The 19,496-nt window shown below is 46.7% G+C and overlaps 1 protein-coding gene across 1 annotated transcript in view; it reads right to left on the reverse strand.

The window, feature by feature from the left end:
• The window catches only part of babam2 (BRISC and BRCA1 A complex member 2), a 179,966-nt gene that overhangs the window by 32,447 nt on the left and 128,023 nt on the right, over positions 1-19,496 (reverse strand). Inside the window, exon 7 of the mRNA XM_084311647.1 lies at positions 4,539-4,648. Coding sequence (XP_084167773.1) covers positions 4,539-4,648 — 110 coding nt within the window. The remainder of the gene's footprint in view (positions 1-4,538; positions 4,649-19,496) is intronic.

Genomic DNA, 19,496 nt, shown 5'->3' on the forward strand with positions numbered 1-19,496 from the left:
CCCACAGTCTACGATCTGCATTATACCATTCTGAATTACGTTTTTGTGCTCCATTCTTCCAGAGGGGGCTTTTGAAATGTAAAATAGACCCAAAATGCTGATACTAAATTCACTTTGTCCTAAATAATGCACGTTATATACCGTGGCGCTCGCTCGGTGCGATGTACACATTATGTGGTTATTTTAACAACGCGCAGCATTGCAAATGTGAATCCCGCGGGGATATCCTTAATGATTGAAACCTATCGCTCGTTTGGCTCTGATTCCTTTCATATTCTCCGCTGTGGATGAGGAGCGACTAGCGAGGAAGGAGAGGAGCGCCTGGATTTTGTTTCATTCAAGCATAAAATTGAAGTGTCTATGCGTGGAGTGTGGATTTTGTGTGATATTGTAACTGGGATTAAGATGTCTGATGAGATGCGGTTTGACGGATTTGAGAAATTGAATGAGCCGTTGACGTCACATTAATGAATGAGAATAAAGAGATGAAACTTCATTCAAAATAAAGAATATTCTAAACACGGGTCTCTCGTTCATTAATGTATAAACAATGAATTTATCCCATCTGGCACAGTGGCGCAGCGGTAGTGCTCAATCCTGGCAACCCGGCGACCGGTGTTCGAAACCCCGTGTTTCCAATATAATTTTTTGGAATATAATATTAATGATTATACGCAGAAGTAGCCTAGTTTTAAGTTAAAATATTATAAATCTACATGCATTGAGGATGTCATTCTTTATATAGCTCTCAACGTGCACCAAATTACATTGCAAAGAGAAGGAAAAGACTAGGTTTCGAACCCCGGTCGTCTGCGTGAAAGTCAAAAGAAGAACCCGTTACACCACAGTGGAGATAAGTAAAAGATCGACCATACATCAATCAATGGGTAAGAGAGCCGTATCGTTATTCTGTATAACAGTTTAACTAATTATTTTCGCTAGCAAGATCTCATTTGATTATTCAATCCAGCAGGCAAGTTTAAAGGAATATAATCTGAGTGATTGAGGTAATGAGGGACTTAAAATTAGCCTATAGATAACGCATTTAACTTGTCGGCGAGGCGATTGAGCCGTACTGCAATATGTTAATAAAGTTTTAAATCAATTAATCAATCAATGCCGCTAGAGAATCAGGATCTCTGCTATCGATACGTGCTGGCTTTTCAACTGAAGCGGCCGCGCGCACTTATCCTGGGTCTCAAGTCTGGTTTGAGTTAACGAGACTGAATCCACCTTCGAGGAACAGGAAAATCCCGGCTTCAAACATCGGGTTAACTGAATCTGGATAATGTGACTCTTGATCGACTTAGTTGAACCAGGTACGGGGAATAGGGCCCAGTGTACGTGGCTGTGCATCCTTCACAGAAGAGGGAGAGAGAGGGAGGGAGAGAGAGAGAGAGAGAGAGAGAGAGAGGGAGAGAGAGAGACAGACAGACAGATAGAGATAGATAGATATACAGATAGATGGATCGTTTTAGATATAGGTGGTTCTGTGATGTTGTTGACATTGTTGTTCTTATTGACATTGCTATTGTTGATGTTGACGATGTCGTCCACCTTGTTGTTGTGACGCAGCACGTAGACATCTGTAGAGTTTGTGTCCGTCTAACTGTACGGCATGTAGACCGTCGTTTACGTAACGCAAGGTCCGACTCCCGCCAGTCTTTCTACCGTGCGAGTCAGTCTGCGATGGGACACTTTGTGGCGGCGGGATGTGTCTGTCCAGTTCCTCGTGCCACTCACTGTACCGACAGACCTGGACTATCCAAGACTACAAGACTAACCGGGGTCAGCGGGGGCGACGTGTGGGCTAACTCTCTGAGAAACAGATAGAAGGGTCTCCATAAACACACACACACACACACACATTAAGTAGTCTACACAGTACACATGGACAAGCCCCAATATGTACAGCACATACAGTACATCCGACGCACTCGAGCACAAACGCACACATACACACACAGCGGTATAGACGAAGACATAAATTGTTTGCCCTGGGTTATGAATTAACGCACTCCCACACAGCCTGACAAAGAGGCATGTCGTATAGCGGCGCTATTATGCACGCATGCATAGCCTTGATACGCTTACTGTATCTGCAAATATCTCAGGACAAAAACACATCGAAGAGGGAGAAAAGGGGTTGAATTGGAGCGCCGTGGTTCAGTTTCTGTCGTTTTTGCTCTGCTCCTTCAAGGGCTTAGAGATAGACGAGGCAGATTCGCTCTATAGCCTCCTCTTCTCCTCCTCCGGCCCCCCGTGGCACTGACCCCACCCTCACCACTTCCCTGCTCTGATCTGCTCTCCTGCCCGTAGCCTCCTTCTGTCCGTTTCCCTCATGCAAAAACTGGCAGAGGAGAGGAGAGCCCCCCCCCCCCCCCCCCCCCCCCGAAACACACAACACAGCAGTCTGTCTGTGGTTTGGTCCAGAGCTGGGGCAAGGTCAATCACATACAAACTCACAAGGACACACATGCATGCTAGCACTCAAACTCTCTCTGTCTCTGTCTCTCTCTCTCTCTCTCACACACACAAACACACACAGCCACACAACAGACAAGCATATGTTGCCAGCAGCCATAAACACACACTGGCACAAGCACGCACGTGTGCGTGTGTGTGTTTGTCAGGATACACGTTTACTTTTCTTTCTCTTTTGATGACACTGAATCACCACTGAGCCACACATACAGATCACCAGAGAGTTAGTACAGTGTCAGATCACGAGAGAGTTAGTACAGTGTCAGATCACTAGAGGAGTTAGTACAGTGTCAGATCACCAGAGTTAGTACAGTGTCAGATCACTAGAGTTAGTACAGTGTCAGAGCACTAGAGAGTTAGTACAGTGTCAGCTCACCAGAGAGTTAGTACAGTGTCAGATCAACAGAGAGTTAGTACAGTGTCAGATCACTAGAGGAGTTAGTACAGTGTTAGATCACTAGAGGAGTTAGTACAGTGTCAGATCAACAGAGAGTTAGTACAGTGTCAGATCAACAGAGAGTTAGTACAGTGTCAGATCAACAGAGAGTTAGTACAGTGTCAGATCAACAGAGAGTTAGTACAGTGTCAGATCAACAGAGAGTTAGTACAGTGTCAGATCAACAGAGAGTTAGTACAGTGTCAGATCAACAGAGAGTTAGTACAGTGTCAGATCACCAGAGAGTTAGTACAGTGTCAGATCTCCAGAGAGTTAGTACAGTGTCATGTCAGATCACCAGAGGGGTACTAGTGCAGGGTGAGGCCTTTGTGACAGACTTGGACAGGTAGTGGGGTTCAGTGTGTTGCTAAAAGTCACTTGGACAGGGATGGACACAGGGAGAGTTGTTAGTGAGACAGATAAACTGTACTGCAGAGGTGGAGCAAATGTGCAGAAGAAAAAGAGTAAAAAAGAGAAAGAGAGAGAGAGGGGGGAGGGGAGGAGGCCCCTTAACCTAGTGCGACGGGGCGTGTGTTCGTAAATAAACATCAGCCTGAGATTATTCTGAGCACGCAGACTGAGGGGCCCTGAGGTCAGACTGGGCCACACCTGGCGCACACGCACACACACACGCACACACACATGCATTCACAAGCTCACACGCACACACACGCACACACAGGCACACACACACACACGCACACACACACACACGCACACACGCACGCACGCACACACACATGCATTCACAAGCTCACATGCATGCACACAAACATACAACAAACACATGAATACACACAAACATAAACGAGGACGGAACACACACACACACACACACACACACTAAAATGAGCACACACAAAAAACAAGAGCACATACAAAAAACAAGAGCACACACACACCCACACAACAAATGTACCAGGGCATGTACTACCAAAGGCATGTACTACTCACACAATGCCCACAGACCCCCTCCACCCCCCCATCACCACAGATGTGTGTAGACACCCAGTCATCCCTGGCTCAGACGTGTATCATCTCTGTCTTGTTGTTCTTCCTCTTATTGTTTTTGAGGAACCCACTGACGGGTCCGGACCGACCGCCGGGACGTGGAATTATCCAGGATGACATGGCGCGGCGCCATATTCACAGCGCATTCACGTCCATCCATCTTGATGTTCCTCCTCCCTCTAATATCTTACAGATTCAAAATCTGAATCGCTGGGCTGCGAGTGCCCCCCTAAGTATCTCATACTTATACTGACAATATTACTAGTACTAAACCTTTGTACTAAACTTTAAGTATCAGTCCCTTCCGATCCATTACTTTTAAGAGTTAAGAAAGAACATTACAAGACCTCTACTAACTCAATAACAGAAACAATCCAAATGGGCCGCAGTATATTTCCTGTTGCAATGTTTGCCAGTGCAATAGTAATACACCTGGGCCTAAAGCTGTTCCCCTAGCAACGAAATAGCAACATAATTCTTCTGGTCTATAGACCTCAACTTTTTAGGCACATTTAGGCAACAAAAAAATGCCAAAACCCAATACTTGAGAACATTGGTGTGACTGATTCAATGCTGGATAGCCTGGACGACTGCTCAGTGTACTTACTGTTCGATGCTGGGAGACAGGAAGAGTTTAGGGAAGACTTGAGAAGCTTCTGCGTCTTCAAAGCTAACTGAGAGCAGAGCAACATCTTCTCCAGGATCCAACACTGTGTCCTGAGAAAGGGAGAGAGAGAGAGAGAGAGAGAAAATGAGAATTAGAGAGATAGAGAGAGAGAGAGAGAGAGAGAGAGAGAGAGAGAGAGAGAGAGAGAGAGAGAGAGAGAGAGAGAGAGAGAGAGAGAGAGAGAGAGAGAGAGAGAGGGGTCATTCAATTTGATATTCAAACTATCAATAAAGCATCAACAAGAGGGAAAACTATCACATGATGAATGCACTACCAACATTGGGCAGACATGGGCAGACATGGGCAGGCTACGTAGGCTATGTGTTAAAGAGGATTCTAACCACAAGAGGTTCAGCCTCAACCATGGTTCATATATCCATGTGTTGGGAAGATAGATTAAATATAATTGAGTGCCATTTCATCAGAATACATGGTAATGTGTAGGTAGGGCATGGGCTAGCGCTAGCCCTATGACTAGCCCGCCCACAAGCGGTGTGCACTGAGAGGAAGTGGTGGGCCGGTACCATCCACACATCCCTGGCCTCTCTCTGCTCCTCTAGTCTCATCCCTGACCTCTCTCTGCTCCTCTAGTCTCATCCCTGGCCTCTCTCTGCTCCTCTAGTCTCATCCCTGGCCTCTCTCTGCTGCTCTAGTCTCATCTCTGGCCTCTCTCTGCTCCTCTAGTCTCATCCCTGGCCTCTCTCTGCTGCTCTAGTCTCATCCCTGGCCTCTCTCTGCTCCTCTAGTCTCATCCCTGGCCTCTCTCTGCTCCTCTAGTCTCATCCATGACCTCTCTCTGCTCCTCTAGTCTCATCCATGACCTCTCTCTGCTCCTCTAGTCTCATCCCTGGCCTCTCTCTGCTCCTCTAGTCTCATCCCTGGCCTCTCTCTGCTGCTCTAGTCTCATCTCTGGCCTCTCTCTGCTCCTCTAGTCTCATCCCTGGCCTCTCTCTGCTGCTCTAGTCTCATCCCTGGCCTCTCTCTGCTCCTCTAGTCTCATCCCTGGCCTCTCTCTGCTCCTCTAGTCTCATCCCTGGCCTCTCTTTCTGCTCCTCTAGTCTCATCCCTGGCCTCTCTCTGCTGCTCTAGTCTCATCCCTGGCCTCTCTCTCTCTCCTCTAGTCTCATCCCTGGCCTCTCTCTCTCCTCTAGTCTCATCTGGGTACAACAAGTGTGAGGCACCAAAAACAGACCGGGGGAGAGGAGGGAGAGCGGCGACGACACCAGTAGGAACATCTGTTTGGTTTCACGCCACGTTAACTACAACAGATGTGACGTGAGGCTGAGCCGATGAATGGAAGCACCACGTGTGATTTAAGTGATTTCATCTGGACTCCTCTTTCAGTCGTGTCTTTCCTAGAGCGCGTGTCGTCGTCGCACACGGCGGCCACTCGCGAGGGACTGTCATTAGTGCAGTTTGACACGGAGCGCCGCTCTCTGGGCTCGCTGTCCTGAAACAGGCTCGGCGGGCGGCTTTAATCAAATGTCTCACAGATGGTTTGAACTCATCCATTTGTGATAATCGCTGCCCTCTGCGGTGAGAGGACGGAGGCTCCTAACCACCACATACACCATGCCGTAGAGTAGCCGCAGTGCGACCGGTTTGCAGCTACAGTACACAGCCTCAAACGGGGCCTCAAACGGGGCCGGGGCCGGGGCCGGGGCCGACCCCCCCCCCCCCCCCCCCCCATCACCCATTGACTAAATCCGGCACATCGAGATCTGTCGAAGACAAGATGGAACCATCCAATGATTCGCGTGAAACGGTCGACTGATATACGCGAGACGGTCGGAACAGGAATTCCCTCCCTGGGTGTTAATTCCCTCGAGTTGAGCCTCATTAATTGTTTTGCAATGCGAGTTAATTGTTAATCACGGTCGGGTTTAATTCAACGAGCTCAGATGATGCTCCAGGGGCAGTCAGATACACAGTTTCCTTATCATCATCAACAGCTTTTCATCCGTCTTCGATAAGGATGGTCGAAACTGCGATACACAGATGGTTCCAAATGGGTACTACAGTACTACTACTAACCATTGCACTGATTCATCAGCTCTTCTCACCTGTTCATCAAGTCAGAGGGAACTCCGCACATTTTGTTTTAGTTTTCTTTGTTTATTCGTTTGTTTGTTTTTATAAACAAAGTGTGATTTTGTGTAACAAACATCCGGAACACATTATCACACTTTTAAGGGTCTTATTATGAACAGGGTAAAAGTTTATTCTATGCTCATAACACAGTGATGCTAACGTAATGCTCATCACGGAGCAGCTGTTGCGTCCGAGCTTGTGTGTATATTATGCAGGGTCTGCACCTATCAATAGTAAATGGCTGCATTAAATAGTGCTTTTATCCCAATTTGTTCCTCACATTTTTACGCATTCACTCACACATTCACACACCGATGGCGGAGGCGACCATACAAGGTGCCAACCTGCTCATCGGGAGCAATTGCGGGTTAAGTGTCTTGCTCAAGGCTTCTCTGCTGGCTGTGGCTCCAGGGGAGTTGAACAGGTCTGGCTCTGCTAGTTTCTTTTCTATCTTTTGGCGCTTTTTTGGTGGACAAACCACCGCACATGTGCACCGTGACTCGTGACTGGAGACTAGCTCTGCTAGCACACATAGCCTACTGTGTACAGATGGTTTCAAACTGTATTTTAAATTAGAAAGCAAACAAAATAAATGGACAAGAGAAAAATAAATCTCAATTTGGTCAGTATTGTCATTTGGACAAGCAAAGCCATTACTTTAAGTTGCAGGCAAGAAAGACACGTCTGTCCACTGTCTCTGGTTTTAAAACTGCCCTGTTGCAGGTAATTTTTTTAAATAATATATATATATATTTTTTTTTTATTGATTTTTTTTTTATTATCGATCAATATCGATTATTAAAATATATCGCGATAATTATCATTATCGTTTTATCGCCCAGCCCTAATGTGGAACCAATCACAAAGAATAAGCAAAGTTACCTTACAGGATTATGAGTCAACTCAGACATGTTAAATTCAGCTAAATGCTTCATTATGAGAGAAAGAGAGAGAGAGAGAGAGAGAGAGAGAGAGAAATGTGGAATTAGGAGATATTGAACATCTAGGATGCTAACAGCTAAGTTAAGGTTATATAAGTATAACGTTTATTTTCTGAAACGAACAAAGAAAATACAAATAAATAAAATAGATTTAATTTAGTTGAAAACAAAAATAAAGTGGTCTCTACACACACTCCACTGTTTCTATTTCCAGACCTCAGGAAATTCCATTTATTTCCAGACCTCAAGTTTTCAGAAATCAGACTTGTCTATAAAACAAACAAACAAAAACAGATGTGTTTGTTTCCAGATTTGCTGCTCGCCGTTGTACACCTTTCAGTTTTGGACAATAGTATCACTGATACTCAGTGTACAGATTGTTAAAAATGGGGCTTGGAGGGCTTACTCCACCAGGGAACAGATTCTTTTCCACAATATCTATTTTCTGGTGACTTGAGGGAGGGAAGAATGATTATCTCCCTTGAAAACAGCTGAATGTACTTTTTTTGTGCCAAACTCTTTGCTAACCCAAATTTCATGGTGCCGAAAAAGAAAATAGTTGTTTATTTGCTCCTTAAGTGAGGCCTTTAAGCAGTAGAAACTGTGGATACACAGTATAATCACTTGCTTGACAGCTGGGTAGCAAATAGAATACAGTACAGTCAGGGGCTGTGCTTGTGCCGAAAAACAGTTTACAGTGTGGTGCAAAATTTCCAGCCATTTTCTAAAGACTTCACAATCTTCATTTCATCCTTTCAAGATCTGGGTGCTGTAGGAGCTCTGTAAACAAAAGTCAAGTCTCACGATGCCTGGCTCACCCCTTTATATTTGTATAGACAAACACATGCAGGGATGTTAAGCCCTCTTCTCCAAGACGCAGTTGGGGCCAAGTGCTGCTTGCTTATGTAAAGAGTGGGGAAGCTCCAGCATAATTAAAACATGGCTCAGCTCTATGGGCCGTCGGCAAGGGCCTTTAATGAAGAGCCTTCTTCACTGGCTAGTAACAAGCTGTGGGATGACCCTGGTCAGAGGACTGTGGCAGTGGAGCAGGGAGACCTCCAGGCCCGGTGGTTGGAAGCTGGGGCAGTATTTACTACACACCCTGAGAGGACGTGACTCAAAGCCCCAACAACTGCGCTTGAGAAAGAGGTGGAAGTGCATTTGTGTGTGTGTGTGTGTGTGTGTGTGTGTGTGTGTGTGTAGTGTAGTGTAGAGTAGTGTGTGTGGTTGGAGGGTGCCCCAGAGTCAAACCCTTCACGTGGTCACCATTGCACTTCCAGCGTAGCCTGCCTTTCATAGTATCTCTTCTCTCTCTCTTGCACACACACACACACACACACACACACACACACACACACACACACACACACACACACACACACACACACACACACACACACACACACACACACACACACACACACACACACACACACACACACACACACACACACACACACACACACACACACACACACACACACACACACACACACACACACACACACACACACACCCTTCCTCTCCACGTTCCTTCTGTCCTTCCTTGCTTGCATCTCTTAATGTCCCACCCTCTGGCGTCTCCTCTGTGTCACATGTGACAGGTTGGAGATGTGACAGCTGCCCTTACGCCAGGCCAAGTCCGGCCAAAGTCATAACACACACACACACACAAAATGGGGGCTCTCTACAGGGGCAGTACAGACGAGGTATACGGGTGCTTTTGTTCGCCTTATTCGCACAACTTTAAATGTCATGCCCAACACGATGTGGCGTCTTGAGTGACAGGAGGGCTGTGAGGGCGTGTCCGGCCCCTGGGCTTGTGGCGAGAGGCCCTTGTCCGTATAGTGGATGTGGTGCTTCACCCCAACAACAAAAGCAAACCGTTGTTTGTTTTGGAGGCAAAGTCTAAATCCTGAAGTCGGCACGGAGAAAGCTAATTGGCCACAATCCTGTAACAGGGGCGACAGTGGCTCAGGAGGTAGAGCGTCGTCTGGTAATCGGAAGGTCCCCGGTTCGATTCCTGCTCCTCCCGGGCAGCGCGTTGATGTGTCCTCGAGCAAGACACTTAACCCCTAATTGCTGAGCAGGTTGGCACCTTGCATGGTCGCCTCCGCCGTCGGTGTGTGAATGAACGGGTGAATGTGAGTGTGAATGTGACAAAATTGTAAAGCGCTTTGGCTAAAAGCGCTATATAAATGCACCATTTACCATTCATGTACAGGTGAGTAGGACATTTTCAGGGAGCTGGGATGTTTTGTGAGTTTTTTCTTTTCTTGCAGAAGAGAAACATGCCTGACCTCACGTGCAAGGACTTGAGTTGGCTAAGCAGTGAGGAAAATAAATGGTATAAACACCACAATATTCAATGCCATGATATTGCACTGAAAGGTTGACATACCCTTACTCGCTTTCATTATTGAAATAGTAAAACCCTATTTTTTGTTGTTTTCAGGTGTATTTTTTTAAATGTTTTCTCAGCATTCAATCTACAACTCGATAGACAGTTTGAATGGAATGCTGTTGCTAGGGAATGGTTTGGACCCCGTCAGTTCTTGCCTTGGCATACACAGAAATAATCTGGTCCTTTTAGAATGTTTTTTTTTTTACTAAGTATAATTTATTTTGACACAAGGTGAAGGGGGGATAACAGTGGCAAGAACACGTATTTGAACCGTCGGAACCATTTGAACCAAATCTGTTGTTTATCTGTCTTATTAAATGGTAAAATGGTGCATTTATATATAACGCCTATATCCAAAGCGCTTTACAATTTTGTTCTCCATTCACTCACACATTCACACACCGACAGCAACCATGCAAGGTGCCAACCTGCTCATCAGGAGCAGTTAAGGGTTAAGTGTCTTGCTCAAAAGCACTTTGACACACTGTCGCCCTGAGGGAGAGGGAACAGCCTATTCAGTAATGGGCCAATTCTTTGCCGATATTTGGGCAAATGTTTAATTTATGGGCGAATCTGTCTTTTAAAAATGCCTTTGGGGAATTCTGGACGAAAAAAGTGGCTGGACGTGATCTTTTTTTAACCCTCACTGAGTGGGTCAGACTAAGATCAGTGGTACAGAAATGACACATGGACGGTCCTTGCATATTGGAGTTCATGAAGAACACGAGTTAGTTAAATAACCAGTCAACGTGGAGGATGATGTCTGAGGTTTGATGCAACACATTGAATTGGACTTTCTGTGTGAGAATCGTGTTGCCATTTATATCTTATATCCTTTCGTATCCTTCATACACAACGCTGAACATGCATTGGCCCAAGTTCCTTGAAAATTTTTAAAAAGATCTAACCCTAACTAACCTTACCGTCATGCACTTGTCCTAATAAACTAACCTACACTGTAACACGCAACACTTTGATGAACATTGTTACTCAGCTGATAGAATTGTACCCTTCCTGATGACTTGTCGTACAGAACTTGTAAGTCGCTTTGGATAAAAGCGTCAGCTAAATGACTAAATGTAAATGTATTGTATTAGCAAACATTGCCGGCAGGAAATAAATCGGGGCCTGTTCAGAATGTTTTATGTGTAGAATGTGTACAGAAATGTGACAACCGTGCGACGTGTGAAGTTGGCATTGAGAAAAGGGAGGAGAGGACATCGCTTCTAACCGTGTACCGTTGCTTGCGGGGGGAGGGTAGTGGAGTTTGAGGCTACGGTAACCCCCCCCCCCCCGGCCCTGGCCTCTAAAGCACAGTTACAAGATGCGGTCCTGATCCGAGTGGTCCCAGAGGACACCATGTCCTCGTATGAAAGTCCTGGTGACTTTGTTGCGCCCGCTTACACTCTCTCAAATAATCCCTCTTGTTGACAAATCCTGTAGTGGACCCTACTGAAACTGGCAGGCGGAGAGACAAATGCTGTATGGTAGATGATTAACTTAGCAATTTTGTCTCGGCGCATAGCTGCACCTTGTGCCAGGGCTCTATTCTGTCATGTGGACAATGGGGAGGAGATTACAGAGAGCACACATGCTCCACCTGGAACTGTGCTGGTGCCAGAGGCACGCAGGGACTCTCTGACCCTAACACACCCAAACAATGCCCAGTTGCCACGGTCACCAGAGCATGGGGTGTGTTCGCAAAACGAAGGAAAAGTGTGTGTGTGCGCACGTGTGTTACAGGTCTGCTGATATGATGGGTGTGGCAAACAAATAGAACAACTGTGGTCAGATTTGGGTCAGTTTAGGGGTCCTTGACGTGAAAAGGTTTGAGAACCACAGCTCATGTCTTTACTACAGGTGACAGAATAAAGAGCTTTGTTTTAATTTGTCAGTCAAGTCATGTTGTATACAATAATGTTGGTATTGAGTGGCTGTGAAAACAGCAGTTTATTTCCGTCTAAGTTTATTTCCGTAAGTTTGGTCGATAGAACACATCAAACTGCAAAACAGACCTCGAGAGCCGTGAGAATGTTGGCAACTTGGCACATACGTGTTTTATCTCATACATCTAAGATATGTACACATACATCTTTTAACACGGTCTGGGAATTTCAGTGCATTAAAAAAACAAGAGGTTCTGTATCGGGCGCCGCTGAACTAACCCTCTGAAGATGAATGCCGAACAATGCAGTCATACTCTACACTGTGGGAGACTTGGCTTCCCCACCCAGAGAGAGAGAGAGAGAGCGAGAGAGAGAGCGAGAGCGAGAGAGCGAGAGAGCGAGAGAGAGAGAGAGAGAGAGAGAGAGAGAGAGAGAGAGAGAGAGAGAGGCAGGCAGGCAGATAGACAGACAGACAGACAGACAGACAGACAGGCATACAGACAGACAGACAGACAGACAGACAGACAGGCATACAGACAGACAGACAGACAGACAGACAGGCATACAGACAGACAGACAGACAGACAGACAGACAGACAGACAGACAGACAGACAGACAGACAGACAGACAGACAGACAGACAGACAGACAGACAGACAAACAGACAGACAGACAGACACGTAACCTGCTCTGCCTGGAAATGAGATTGAACGAGACACCCATCTCTGAGTCATGGCGGCTAAAGGGTTACAATAGGGGGTTAATAATGCAAACAGCTGGGCAGACGGTACAGTCAATGTGATTCACCAGCATGGAGGCAGTCAGGTGGACTGGGCTGCAAAACAAATGGCAAACAAACTGTGGGAAAGCGATAAATATACTGTATCAGATTAGAAGTGCTTATAAACTTAGTGTCTCCGTGAAGTTAAAGAAAAGACTTGGCATGTTTGTCTAAATACCACATGTCCCTGCCTGGATGCACACTACTGCGTGCCAATTTTCACAATAGCAAATTCCATTCTTCTATGTTTTTGAAAAGACCCAACCTGCAGATGGAAAATACCTGTAGATAGAAATTCCACATAATAAACTGGGCTTACAGTATGCTGTTGGCCAGGGTATAATTATGCCACGAAATGCCCTGAATCCTCAATGATGCCGTAACCCCTAATCAGGTCAAATGGTTTGGCCCACCACCTGTGAGATCATCTTGAATGCCTTTAGGCAATCTTCTCAAGTTAACAGTGACTACAACAAGCGGATTAAGCAGGGACCAGAGGAGAACACAGACACACAGATGGTGTTAAAACTAAGAGGTGCCACCTCTGCCTGGTTTGGAGCCAGGAGAATCCCCCAAACAGAGCCTTTCATTTGGAAGCACATCAAATTGTGCAAAACATGTTCTTAATAGTTCTGTATCGTATTAGCTCTCGCTCGGCGTCACTCTCTGCACTGTCCTCGCACACGTGCACACGCACTGAATAAAGACCACAATGTACCTTTAATCCTAATATTTGTCTGACCACACCCCTATCAGCTTACCCATATAAGCAGGGGTGGGGCCACCCACTCGCCTCCTTCTCGCTTTCACCACAAGGAAGTGCCTCGGTAGAACCCCACACTTGAAGTGATGTGATGGTAGGAGAAGAGTTGGAAAGCAAGGATACGTTGACATCATATCTTTATTTTCTCTCTCACTATTTTCGAGAAAATACGGCGATATTGTCTTCGTACTGGAGTGTCTGGAAGATGATGATCATTCTAAAAATCCTCCACCGGTTTTCGTATTGGGAGTTTGCGCCGCTACATGCTTTTCCAACTGCAGTCCTTGCTGTGTGCTGGTTGCGGTAAAGACACAGCTGGGCTGTAGGACGCGCCGCTGTTGTGAGAAGCGGTGGGTTCCAGGTTTTGGTGAGTTATGTTTTGCTGGCAGGCTCCACTTGTCTGTTAGTGCTATGGGGGCGAATTGACAATGTTTATGAAAACCGGCCCCAGGCTAGGGTCCTTTGTTCAGCCTCTTAGGCGACAGAAGACCTTGGTCTGAAGCCCATTATAGTTTTAACTAGTGGGCCGCGACCATTAACACTGGTGATCCCTGTGTTTTCTGGATGAGTGGATATCTCTCTGTCACCGTGTAGCCCCTTCTTTCATATCCAAATGAGAGTATTCCTTCACGAGGAGATATGGGCATAGATGTTCGATAGCGGAAGATCTGTGTTTAAGTCAGCTACACAGGCCAGTTTGGTATTGTGCTGGCTCCGTCGGTTGTTGGTAAAATCACTGTTGTAAAACTGTGTTGACATCTTGTTTCTCTTTTCTCTTAAAAAGTGAGGAGGGTTTCAGAACGGCGGCCTGTCTGGGTGAGTGTTATATCATTGTGTACAAGTTCAGGTGATAGCTGCTTAGCTTACGGTTAGCCAGTCAGCTGTTAGCTGCGGCGTTAGCCTGCTATGATCACTGCGTGACCTACCTAGGTTGGGCCTACTGTTAGCCAGTCAGCTGTTAGCTGCGGCGCTAGCCTGCTGTGATCGCTAGGAAACGTTAGCTTGCTGCTATCGGCCAAGGCCCAGCGCGGGGTGGCTCCGGTTCCTCGCGTGCCGCCGCGAGCTCCCCTCTGGTCGCGTGCGCCGTTCGCTCGGCGTCTCGCGGGCAGGGGCAGTAGCGACCGAAGGTTGGAGCGGCCGTTAGCTTAATGCTACTCTGTTGAACGTGCTTTGATTATAACATGTTTTAAACATTCTTGACTACAACGTCATCTTTGACAGAGGATGTTCGTCGAACCTGCCCTGGGCCAGGATGGCAAAGCCTGCGTCAACAAAGGGGACCGTAGCGACGGGTTGGAGCGGCGACGCTGGCCAGATCGAACAACACAGGACGGCTGTGTTTTCTACGGTGTCTTGAGACTGCACTTCGTTGATCTACGCTCCGGGTAGGCCAGGTCTGACCAGACCTTGTACACTTCGTCTGGCTTTCCCTTCTAAATGTTTTGTAAATAACGATGTTTTCCAAAACGAGTGTTACTGCACTACATTTAGGATACGACGCGAGTTGTGTGTGAATTGTCTTGTCACTAGGTATTTAGCTTCTCCGTGCAAATCGGGTTGTTGTTTCAGATGTGAAAATGATCTGGTTTGTTGTGTCGAGAAACATCATGTGTGTTTATATGTACCGTGTACTCACAACTAAGGGGGTTAACTAACCTATAAAGCTATGCTTAGTGACAAATGAGTAAAGAATATTCTTTTCTCAGCCTGTAATGACAATAAACAGTGTGTTCACATATTAACAGGTTTTCCTGTTTTAACTGGCCGTATTAAGGGTAAAGTAGGAGGATTGTGTTTCCCCCCGGTTCCCTGGGGACTTCTTCATCCTCCTATCAGAGTGGACATGTTGTTGCACTACATTGTGTCACTGTGTGGTAGGGATACGATGTAACCCTTAGCTTGATTGCTGAGGTTGTGCTAAATCTGCTGGAGTAACTTTATTTTCCTAAAAGAAAAGATTGTTGGTCGCTTTCGTGTGTGCTTAGCAAGGCCTGTGGCCGATACTAATCGAGAATTATGTATTCTCTCATTATGAAAAACGGCGTTCCTCTGTAGAGTGTTTTTGCCATTTTTTGTAGGTGATGATGGGTTGTGTGTGTCATGTGACCTACAACTGGGTTGGACTGGCCACAGAAGCACATGTGTAAGTTTGGACCGGGGCTCTTAGAGAGCCCTCTCTATTCTGTGTTTTTTCCTTAGTAAAAAAAAATCAGGTTAGCTCATGCGCTGTGTGAAGCTGTCAAACGCTTCATAGAGCTGACTATGACTGTGTCATACTCTCTTTTTGTCATTACATCGTATCATGGGTGTGGGGTCGTAAAGGGGTGAACTGGTAACCTTTCCTCTCCCCCTTTTTTCTGTTGGTCAGGGGTACACCCCCTGTCCTTCAAGGTTCCTGTCACGTTGCGGTTCGGCACGTTACGGGGTGAGGGGGGGGGGGAGGGAGTTTCCTGGTCCCACGGCCTGGAATATTGGGCGTGTGCACCGCAGAAATTCCCCCGCCATAGAGTTAGTCACCGTGCGCGTCTCTGTTGGTAGGACTTCCGTGTGCTGTTCAGGTCCATGTGATGGATCTGTTTTCGGGGGGGGTGGTCAGGGCTCCTCCTCACCAAGCGCCTATTCGGGCCTTCTGTGAGTTCGGACTCCTCCTTCCATGTGAGGGAGCCTCCTTCAGAGTACAGAGCCTCCTCCTCAGGTGAGTGGACCCTCTAGAAGGTGTCCTATTCTATTGTGTATGTATTCGATTCAATTCGATTATTGAGTGTGTATGGGTTCAGTGCCTCTTCCCCGGAGAGCCCTAAAACCAATTTTTTACATGGCTCAAGGTGCAATATATTCTTTTCAATCTGTACAGCTCGCGTGGGAAGTCTCTCTGGGGATTCCCGTCTCCTTCCTATGGGAGGGTGGTGGGATGTAAAAATGTGAAAAAAATTTACCCCCGGCTGTGTAGACTGGGATACATACTGTTGGTGCTTCCTTCTTTTCTATTAAAAAAGAGTTGGAGTTAGGAAGTGTCACACCCCTCTTGTCGTTCCCCTGGGCGCCTTGGGGATTCAATGACAGGTCTAAATAGCCTGTTCATTGATGTGGGTGTGTCCCGACGCACGCATAGTGCTAGCTCGCTGTAAACAGGCGACTGACTGGCACGCCTTGGTTGCTTGAGGTTAAAACGGCGTTTTTATAAAGCAACTGGGATGGAGGTTTTTCCTCTTCCGACGACCACATCCCATGACCTGGGTTGGTTATCGACGGATTCTCGTTCATGTCTGGGGGATGATGACGGAATGGATCTGAACATATGTAGAGGGGTCTCACGCCCTGGGGGTGGGCCACCGGGCGCGGTTCGCCCGAACGTCTGGGTGGCGCCTTCTTTTCATGTTAAGATCAACACGCATATCTGCCCTTTCCCTGGAGTAGGCATGTCGGCGTGGTTAGGGCACGGGACTGGTTCTGGTCACGCTGGTCCGGATCAGTTGAACCCGTTGTCCGCCGGGGATGCAGATCTGCTGTTCTGGTACCCTGAGGGACTTGGGCTTTTTTCAGGGGGAAAAATGCCAGGTCGGTCCGGGTGTCACAGGGTTAAGCGCTATGGAGACCCTGGTTGGGTACATTTTTTACTCAGCACTGTCGTAATGGCTTACGGCCATGCCAACCTGTACACGCTCGATCTCGTCGGATCTCGGCCGCTACACAGGTTGGTCCTGGTTAGTACTTGGTTGGGAGACCGCCTGGGAATACCTAGTACGGTGTGCTTGGGGCTGGTTCTCCATTCTTTTTCGCTCTTCTCTCACGCATGGCGAAGAGGGGCCTGTTGGGGTGGTCTTTGACCTCCTCTGGTGACCCTGTGTTTTCCTGTATCGCCAGGCCCGGTCCGAAGTAATGTTTCGTCGACCCGTAGGCCTGGGTTAACCCTTTTTGAAGACTGAAACACTTGTACTGCGGTATAGCCGGTGTATACTCGCAGGTGTGTTTTGGAGTTTTTTCCTGAGGGGTTATAGGAACAACCGCCGCATTGGGTAACACCAAGGTGGTTGATTCCCTGGTGTGTTGGAGCAGTGTCAACTCCCGGGTTCACCGGTTGAGGGTGCCCCTGCACGTTCATGACGTCTGCCAATCGTGTCAGCCTTCTCTGCCTCAACCCCTCTGGGTGGTTTTTTTTAAAATGGAGGCTTGGTCATGCAACAACGCCAGCATACGCCCCTTCCGCCGGGGCGGCTGTGTTCAGCTGTCCCCTCTGCAGGGATTAAAGCAAAAAAAATTCTCCTGACTGAACTTTCTTTCAGGCCAAGTCATATTCTTATTTTAACCTCCACTGTATTTATTTTTAATAGCGTTGGCGTTTTAAGGGAGCCTACTTGTTTCGGTTTCGTCGATAATCCAATGTACAGTTACCCCCCCACCGCACCCCGCCTACCGAACCCCCCCCCCCCAACCACCTCCAATGTACAGCCCCCCCCCCTCCACCCAACCTCCTCCAATGTACAGTTTCTTCGTCAAATGTATATACTCTCTTTTTTAGACTCTTATTGTATCACAAACAATACTGTATTTGTAAATCTGGTATGTCATAAATGTATAGATGTAGCAGTATTATCTATCTGTATGTCAAGTATGTCATATATGTTATGATGAATTGAAAATGGGGGACCCTGATGTAAACAAGAGGAAAGTCTTTCTCTGGTCTGCAACTGCAACCCCTTAACAATTGTGTGTATTGAGATGTACTGTATTGTACCGATTCTGCAATGTTATAACAATCAATCAATATTTAACAGATTGCAGAATGGGTACAATACAGTACGGCTCAATACACACAATTGTTAAGGGGTTGCAGACCAGAGAAAGACGTTTGTCTTGTTTACATCAGGGTCCCCCATTTCAATTCATAGTGACATTTATGACATACAACATTTATGGCATAGGGACATACATGACATACTACAGGACAGGTATATAGTAATGTTACATTTGTGACATATACGATATGCAAATATACAGTACTGTTACCCATAGATCCTAACAGAGATTATATACATTATGATGGGGAGGAGACTGTACTGTGGGTGGGAGAAAAGAAATACATACGGTGGGGTGAGAATATACAGTGGGGAGGAGACCGTCTACAGATACACCTGTGTGATGTTGCTACGGAGTTAAGCTAATAAAGGATACTCGCAACCACAGCAGAGGACTCACATATTTGTACTGTGAAGTAACACGACAATGACAAATGTGTTGTTTCTGTTTTTCTTTTTGACATAGTTGCGGAACACAGAACAAGTTAACAACTCACCACCGTCTACAGCCCGTGCATCATCATACTGTAGTCTAGCCAGTCTCTTGAAACACTGCTATCTTCAAACTTCCATCCTCTCGTAACTTTCTTTTGTTGGGTGGTGCCGCTCATCCTTCTTTTTAGTGGCCGGCTTACTCCTTCCATTATCGTTATTATGCTGACGTTAGCTAATAACTATGTGTTGGGGATAATGGTTCCGCACGGACCATATTGTTTGTTACATTGCTGTCGGCAAACTCGCTCAGAGTGTCAACATAGTGTTGACGTTGAGTTGATGTTAGCTGCTAGCTGGCTACCCAAATCCACAACAGCCAGGCAGCCAACCGTACAAAATACAGTCTCAGCCAATCACATCGATTTGTACAGTTAGTTAGCTCCACTCCATTTGCGAAATAAAAGTTAGCCAGCCAGGACAGCCCGTATTAGCAAGCTACAGTTGCTAGGTAGCTAACCGTTAGCCACCCGAAGAACGGTAGCTAGCTAACGTTAGCCACAGACGCATACGGGTCTGTGACAAGACAGGTCTGTGAGGGGGAGGGCACTGTGAGCAGCGTGTGTGCGTCAAGCTCACGTTTGATTGGTTAGAATGGTCAAAATGCCCTATGCATCTACAAATCATATTATACCAGGTAGCCAATTCCGTCAGACTCCAAATCAAATTGACGGGAAAAAAAATTTAAAAGACTGAAATCCGTCTGGAGACGGAACGCTTTAATGCATGCCTCTGGCGCCTGTC

Source organism: Notolepis coatsorum (assembly GCF_963971535.1).
Source record: "Notolepis coatsorum genome assembly, chromosome: 3".
In the NCBI taxonomy this organism is placed as follows: Eukaryota; Metazoa; Chordata; class Actinopteri; order Aulopiformes; family Paralepididae; genus Notolepis; species Notolepis coatsorum.